General features: G+C 34.7%; 1 protein-coding gene across 1 annotated transcript; it reads right to left on the minus strand.

The window, feature by feature from the left end:
- Positions 1-219: 219 nt before the first annotated feature.
- Positions 220-519, minus strand: LOC114804339 (uncharacterized). Its single transcript, XM_054231067.1, has one exon. The coding sequence runs from the start codon at positions 517-519 to the stop codon at positions 220-222; it is 300 nt and encodes a 99-aa protein (XP_054087042.1).
- Between the last annotated feature and the right edge of the window lie 8,615 nt (positions 520-9,134).

A 9,134-nucleotide genomic window follows, 5' to 3' on the forward strand; every position in this document is an offset into this window, starting at 1 on the left:
AAGATTGGACCAACTTAATTTCATGTATACCTTGCCACAAAAACGTGTGGCCGGGTCTTCTAGTATATAATATTTTTATACATAAGAAGAATAATTTGAAATTAGATCTAAATAAAAATTGAACTAAATAATGATACAATTAATTAACAATTTTTGATATTTTTTTAATATTTCTTGATGTAAAAGTATACATGTTTTCCGATTCCAGCGTATTTAACGTTAGTAGCCACCACCACCACCTCCTCCACCATACCGACCACCACCGCCACTGGCACGACCTCCTCTGCCACCGCTACGACCTCCACCACCTCCACTATAAGGTCCACCGCCGCCACCACCATAAGAACCTCCGCCACCACCTCCATAGCGTCCACCGCCACCACCACCATAGGGACCACCGCTGCCACCATATGGTCCACCACCACCTCCACCATATCGGCCGCCACCACCGCCTCCCCCTTGCGCTTGACACGCAACAACCAAACACATCAACAGCAACAGTGCAGCGAAGAACTTCATACTGAACGACTTGAAGTAAAATAAGTCAATTTTATTGGGTTTTTATACTCAAGGCGATATGCGGTTCTATGAAATCGCTGCCCAATAACAATAACAAAAAAACTTTCGGACTATATAAATGCTGTAAATATAAAGAGTATACAGCAACAATAACGAACATATTTGCCCACTATAAATTATGTTGTCGTATAGGTAAGGTCCGTTTTAATCGTTTTTACGTATTTTCCCTATTGTAGATTGCCGGATGAAACATCATTTGCAATCAGTTTTATTTTTATATGTATGCATGTATATTTTAATGTCTTACTATTATACATAATAATTAAAAAACAATCGCATTGGTATATAAAATTTCCAATATCATCTAAATAGCTGATTGGAAATTTCTAAGAAGTAATGAAAACTGAAATACAGAAATACAGAAATACACTTATGGACAAAATAATAAGTGTACGCAAAGCTGTTACTGTTTTTTTCCAAATTCTATTGTAACTGTTTCTTCTTTGATACTGATATAATTTTATGATGAAGGGAAAAAAGTATGGTAGTTTTATAAACAAACTGCATTATTCATTTGTAAATTTTGCATTTTGGACATTACTTATCAATGTTTCATTAAATTTGTTTGGCCAATAAAATAGGTGTAAGTACAAGTATTTCGACTATTTACAATATCAATATAGCATTGGTGTATTTGGAATTTTATCTTTCTTTGAACACCATAAATTGAAAAGAAGAAATTATTCAGAATGTGTCCTAGAAGCCACTGTACCGATGTAGAGCATATATTGGTAAAAGATTGCGAGAAGAATGAAAAACGCACAGATTCACTCTCAGTATGTTAGGGCAATCGTAAAACTTTATAACTAATGCTATAAAGCAAAAGAATTAAAAAGCAATCCCTTGTCGTCCAAGAAATACAGACATGATCGATGATCTTCTCATAGCAAGAAAGGACCCTTTTGTGTCTTGACGATAAGTTGGACTAAAAATTAGCTCGCGGACAATTTGGCATCCATTAGTGAATACAAGGACTCAAAGTAAAACAATATACTTCTACGGAAGATTGTTATACAGAAGAGGAAAGTTTTTGTCGCTGAACACAATTTGATTTGAGGTGAAATATTTTATCTAGGATTAAAGTTAACATTAATAATTATGGAAACGATGGTAGAAACACCACAAAGAAAATTAATCATGGGGGCGGAAACATAATGGTGTAGGGATGCTTCATCTTTGAAGGTGTTGGTCCGTTATTTAGGATAAAGGATATAATGATCGATATTGAGTACTGGGATATTTTGCAAAATGTTATGCTATCATGTTCTGAAAATTACATGCCCTTGAGATGGTGTTATCAATAATTTAACAACCTGAAACCCGGATCATTGTTGGTATATGAGTGGTTCATTGGTGCAAATGTGAACTGTATGTAATGACCTATTAAATCCTCTTATCTAAACTTGATTGAGAGCTTGTGGAGTGGACTTAAGAGAAGATTGGCAGACATTCCATTTGTAAATTAGAAGCAAAGGGACTAGCTCATTGAACAACTACCAAAAATTAATACGATCCATGACGAATAGAATCGGAAAACTGATTAAAAACCATGGATACTGATTATTAAAAACCCATAGACCAAACTTCAATTTTTTATACTCTCGCAACAAATGTTGCTAAAGAGAGTATTACAGTTTTGTTCACATAACGGTTATTTGTAACACCCAAAACTAAAGGTGTTAGATTTAGGGTTATATATACCAAAGTGATCAGGGTGAAGAGTGGAGTTCAAATCCGAATGTCTGTCTGTCCGTCCGTCCGTCTGTGCAAGCTGTAACTTGAGTAAAAATTAAGATATTGATGAAACTTGGCACACTTATTTCTTGGCACCATAGGAAGGTTGCTTTCGAAAATGAGCAAAATCGGGCCACTGCCACGCCAACAAAATGGCGAAAACCGAAAACACATAAAGTGCCATAAATAAAGCTATAGAAATAAAATTTGGTATGAAGGATTGCACTATGAAGGGGCATATTTGGATGTAATTTTTTTGTGGAAGTGGGCGTGGCCTGCCCCCTACTAAGTTCTTTGTACATATCTGGCAAACCAATAGAGCTATATAATCCAAACTTTCTGCAGTCGTTTCTTTTAGCCACTTCCTAATACAGTCCAAAAATTAAAGAAATCGGATCATAACCACGCCCACCTCCCATACAAAAGTTAGGTTGAAATTTACACAAGAAATGGTAGATGAAAGTTGCACTCAGATTTTTTTACAAAATGGAAAATGGGAGTGGCGTCGCCCACTTATGGGTCCAAAACCATATCTCAGGAACTACTCTACCGATTTCAATGAAACTCTTTTTGTAATAGTTTCCTTACATCCCAATGATATGTTGTGAAAATTGGCCAAATCGCTTCACAACCACGCCTTCTTCCTATATACCAGAACTTTGAAGACGATCTGAATCGTTTACATTACAATATATAAAGTAAGCACTAGTGAAGATATCGGTGCAGAACTTTGCACAAATACTACGTTTATAGTGTGGCAGCCCCATTCTAAAAATCACCGAAATCGGAACATAGGTTTTTAAGGCCCCATATATCGAACACGAGGACCTCTGTGCTTCTAACCTAATATTATGGTTTCCAACTTTCAATATGTGGGTCAAATTGTGTATTATATAATATAAATAAAGTTAAATAAATAAATTTCGGTTACACCCGAACTTAGCCCTTCCTTGTTGTTTTTATTTTTACACCAATTATTTTGACCAATGGTATTTGTAATTATGTAAAAATTACGTTTTTAAATTTTTTTAGATATATTTCGGTTGAATTACGTAAAACATTAATCTAACTAAGACTAAATTCTTTTAAATATAATAATTTTAAAGATGTTAAGTAAAAACTACCTAAACACCTATTATTTTGTCCATGAGTGTACATATATATACTTTCAAAATCTTAGAACAAAGGAACTGACTTATTAGAAGTTATATTAATTGACAAACCTACATTTTTGGCGTTCTGTGGCAGCTTATATCTATTATCTTAGAATCTCAACCAAACGTGATCCAAAGAGAGCCAAAAGTCACAGTTTTGCAACCTACTTTTACTCCATTGATATACACAATGAGCTATGAAACCAAATCTATTTTTTGGGAGGTTATTAATATAGAAATCGGCAAGTCAGCTCATCGAAGCTTAACTCTTATTGCGAAGCTATGAAAAGCCTCGGTATCCAATATAAAGGGATAAAAAGGGAACAGTACAAAATGTTCTTGTGTCAGTGTTAATATTGCTGCCGCTAGCGCATCAATTGAGGAAGACCCAAATCAGTCTCTCATACGTTGTGGCAAATTTTCGAAAAGATCCTGGGCTACATCCTTACAAGATCAAATTGAAGCAATAATTGTAGCCACTTGATCAGCAGCATTTCTGACTTAATGGCTTCGGTCAATAAGCAAAATATGCGTTATTGGTCAAGTAGCAACGAACTCCATGAGACAAATTATGGTTTTGTGCGGTTTATGGGCCGGCGGCCGTACTTCTTCAATAATGATCAAGACTGGCACGTTACTGTTAATGAGAATCGCTACCGCTCAATGATAACCGATTATTTTTGGGCCGAATTGGATGATATGGACTTGGACAATATTACAACAGGATGACGGCACAAACCACACAGCGAATTTTGCAATTGATTTACTTGACCAAGTTTGATGAACGTTTTATCTCACGAAATTGTCCAGTCAATTGGATTTGACGCCGTTAGTCTATTTCTTGTGGGGCTACGTCAAGTCTATGATATATGGCAACAAACCAGAGACGATTGATGACGTAGGAATATCAAACGGGAAATTTCAGCAGTATCGGCCGATTTATGCTTAAAACCGTGATCTGGAGGGAAATCGAGTTCCATACATAATGGCATCGAGTATACTTTCACAGGAATAAATAATTTCATTGATATCTCAAACCGATTTTGTTTTAATAAAAAAAACTTAGCCCTATTATTGAAAACCCCTTTAAAAGTATATATTTCCACCGCCACCGACACCTTATTAAGGTCATTAATAGATTATGTATCCGAAATCTGACTGTCTAGGCGAATTCATTCTTATTTAATGATAAGCCGTATTGTAGTCAAGAGAAACATAAAGTATATTGTGGAAGTTCTAAATAGATTTTATTCCCTTTAGACACAATGAATCGAAGGATAATTGTAGCTGAAAGCCACAAAAACGACAGCTGCTCAAGTGTTAATAAAAGTTTCAAAAACCTGTATTTTCATTCAATACTTACTCACCGCACCTTAAAATAAAAAAACACTCTATCAAAGCATTTAGTAAACATTTATTTTGATATATGTAATATATTTGTATTTCAGGGGTCCGTTATTTTAGTTTTAATTAGAAGTGTTCAAAGGAAGTAATCCTAGCCAAGGCGACCGACACGTCCACTACCTCCACCTCCACCTATGCGACCGGTCGCAACAGAACCACGACCACTACCTCTGCCGCGACCTGCTCCGATTCCTCCTCTACGTTGAGCCTCACCGGCAACAACTAGACACACAAAAAGTAACAGCAGATAGAGAAGCTTCATGATGAAAAATCTAAAATGTTGTGCACTCAGACTAAAACTTTGCTTCTTATATGCCCTTTTATATTCGTCAAGAAGTTACTGCGACTTATTTGCATCAAAATGTTCTGGATATAGCAAACATAAATTACAATTAATAATGTTTTTAAGAAGATTATTGACACTATTTAAAATTCGTGACTAATTATACTGTAGCATCTGTACTATGTATATACATTTAGTTGATAATTAAAACTGACAATGCAAGTGATCCTATTTGACGTGATGATAATTATATGTACATATTTTTATATATCCCCTGTTGGGATACGTAGGGTAGTCCATGCATCGGCGCAGCAGAACTGATATACACAGCTAGGTGAATAAAACTGTAGCTTTCTTGAATTTGCCAAACGAATGGAGGCAAAGGTTCTCTTAGTGTTGCCCAAACATTTAAGAGAACTCAACACACCCAGACGTGCTGCCCATATCATGCTACCAATACTTGAAACATGTAGAAATTTGGATATGTTATAACGCTTTTCCAAAAATGGGCGTAGTTGGTTTACATCATTAGATACCTTATACTTAATATAAACACGGTATATATCAGGTATTAACTTAGACATCTTAACAAAATAGTTTAATTTGGCTCCAAAATGTATTACATCGGACTATTCCTGGTCCTAGATCCCTTATACCGAACGTATGAATTCGGTCTCTCTGAGAGAATGTTTTCATATTGCTATCAAAACTGTGCTTATATCCTGAGCAAGTAAAATGTATAAATACATTTCTTTCTTCTTTCTAAATTTATAATAAACATACGATTTTATAGATCTCTCGCTTCTTTTTTTGATACTAAGAAAATGTGAAAACCTTACCATGATTATAATATCATGAATGGTATAAAAGCTATTGTAGCATTACTAATTAACAGTCCAAAGTATATAAAATATAAACAAATTGGTCTGGTATGTAAATTTCAATACAAATGATTAAATTACATAATAATAAATAATGGCCATAAATTATGATGAGAATAGTCATTATATACGTAGATTGAACCGATTTCGGTTTCATATTTAGCGTCTACATATTGTATCTGTAGTTAAGTAGACCCTATAAAAAACATTCGAAGAAATATCTAAATATTTATTTTATAAGTCAATTGACTTTGCTTGCGAATACCTACAGCAGCGAGCAATGGAATAGTAGAGCTGTAATTTTAAATTTTTTTGAGATATTGTGGACTGTATTTATACGTGGGAATCTTTCACTCTGTACAACAAATTTTTGGACTCAGTCGTCTGTAAATTCGCAAGAGTCAAGCCAGGTATTGTTGGGTGAATATATGGAACTTTACATGAACTTCGAGTCTATTTTGTCTTGTTTTCCCTTCACAACAATTTTAGTGCTCACTATAATTAGTACTTTGAAAACCGACGGTTATAGAAAATTTTTTGAATGGGCTAAAGAAGATAATTTTATATGAAATTTAGTGCTCACTATAATTAGCACTTTGAAAACCGACGGTTATAGAAAATTTTATGAATGGGCTAAAGAAGATAATTTTATATGAAATGAATATTCCGTAGTTCAAAAATATTTTAAATATACACATACCAAGGGAATACTACTTTTACAATACTCGCAACTGTACATACATATGCATATACTAACAAAGCTATACTAGTTTGCAAGTAAATGAATAATTATTTTAATATTCCACGATCAAGAAATATACTTAATTAAATAGTAGTGGAAAATCTTAATATTTCAAAATTCAAAATTTTATTATATTTGTGCTCTTTAGACGTTTAGTTAAAGTTTTGAGTTAAACGAACCTTGTTGTAGAGTCTTCTTTCTAGGTAAAGCACATAGTCTATAAACTATAGATAGTTAATAGTTATTTTGAGTATATTGGCGCAGTTTGAAAGAAATTTAATTATACCTCTAGTTAGTGAAACAAAACAAATAAAATATGACTTCTACGTCTCAGTAAAACATCCATTGTGTACCTCACATGCTTATAATATGTAGATCGTATGTGTGCATCACCAGTTCTTAATCAATATAGTGGACAGTATCACAAAGAAAATGGCAAAATTGCACGAATTGAGTTTCGAAATGTTCCCAATGCGGTGGTCATTCTACATGTTCGGGCCCAAGAAACTTTTTACAGTTCTCATAGCCCAAAGGAATGCTCGCTATTATTTTAAAGTGAGATACAATTATATGTACAAAGTGCTATCGAAAATGTTGAATAATAAATCTCAACATCAAATAATGAATCCAACAAAGCTCATAGTTAAAATATTAATTGAAAATAGAGGTGTTAATTAGAATATAATTTGAATTAGAGTTAAAAGCAAATTTCATCGTCTACATTGTATAAAAATTTCATTCTGATGCATAAGAAAATTAACCGTGAAATAAGAATGTGTTGTTATTAAAGTTGTTATGTTGCATTATTTTTTAACCACAACAACTCAGTAGTGCCAGAATTAGGCATGTTTTTTTTCAGTAAGAAATACGTATTTTGTGTTACAACACATATTGTCAGAGCGTGAATTTGGAAATTTTTGAAAGCTTCAGTACACTAGTACTGGTACCTCAATGAACTACTTTCAGAACTATAGACCTTACATATATTCAGGAGCCAGCATAATCGTTCTTTAGTAGGTTCCTGTTATCATATAGTTCATAGCTCATTTGCCTTCCTATACTCCATTATATTCCGTAGGTAATAATATTTATGGACATTGTAAATGTTTGAAGAACAATAAATCTCTTCAATCTAAAAATCTATAATATAACAAGTAAGGAAGGGCTAAGTTCGGGTGTAACCGAACATTTTATACTCTCGCAATTTATTTATTTAACTTTATTTATATTATGTAACTAGCTGTTACCCTGTGCGCTTCGCCACACCTAAATCGATTAAAACTCTTAAGGGTTTTTACTTTGCGTTTTATTTATTGTTGTAAAATTGTTACTTATTTATAAAACATATTGGTATACAACATTTTTGGTTTTTCCACCTGGCGCGTAAATGAATAAGCACCTTGGTGTTCCCACTCTCGAGCATGCGACGAATAATTGGCCGTGGGAGAAGCACGGTTCTTCCAAATTGACGCCGCACACTTGAAACGTTTGCCCTTGCGATTTGTTGATGGTCATCGCAAAGGCAAGACGTACTGGGAACTGCAAGCGCTTAAATTCAAACGGCATGTCCGTTGGAATCATGGGAATGCGTGGTAAGAGTACAACTTCACCTGCTGCCTTGTGCCATTACACAAAGTTGGTGGCTTCAGATTTCGTAAAAGTATAATGGGTGAGCCGACTTTCAGGACTAAACGATGCGGTGGCAGACCGGGGGGATCCAAAGAATTCAAGAATTCAGTTGGATAATTGACTACTTCATCTTGATTCAAAACGCTATCAATCGATGTATATGTTGTAGCTTCTCCTGGCAGTTTTTCTTGAATGGCAAAATTTATTTCGTTGACGTGTACATTTTTAGGTGCCAATATTGCGTGTTCACTTAAATAATCGTGGCGTTGATAGTGTTGAACAATATTCGGAAATACACTTTCAATCAATTCTTCTTTCGATTGTAAAAGTGTACAAAAGTTGTTCGGCAATGTGATCAAATCGGTATCATCGATTGGTATTTTGCCTTAGCCAATGTCCAACAACTGCTTCGAAAACGCCACTGCGGATCGATCGATTTGCAATTGGACTCGCATGTTGACGGTAAGAGTCAGCCTTTGAACATGTCTCCATAAAACTGACGATTTTAAACATGCGTTTATTTCGTCGGCAGGAGTTGATCGAGGAATGACTGGCAAAGTTTGCCGAAAATCGCCGGATAATAAGTCTAATGCTCCGCCAAAAAGTTGTTGCTTTTGGCGTAGGTCTTGGTTTGTTCTATTGAATGCTTCTAATGACTTTTTGTTAGCCATTGGGCACTCATCCCATAGAACTATTCCAGCTCCTCGCACAACTTTTGCCATTGCTGA

Source organism: Zeugodacus cucurbitae, chromosome 5, assembly GCF_028554725.1.
Source record: "Zeugodacus cucurbitae isolate PBARC_wt_2022May chromosome 5, idZeuCucr1.2, whole genome shotgun sequence".
Taxonomy (NCBI): domain Eukaryota; kingdom Metazoa; phylum Arthropoda; class Insecta; order Diptera; family Tephritidae; genus Zeugodacus; species Zeugodacus cucurbitae.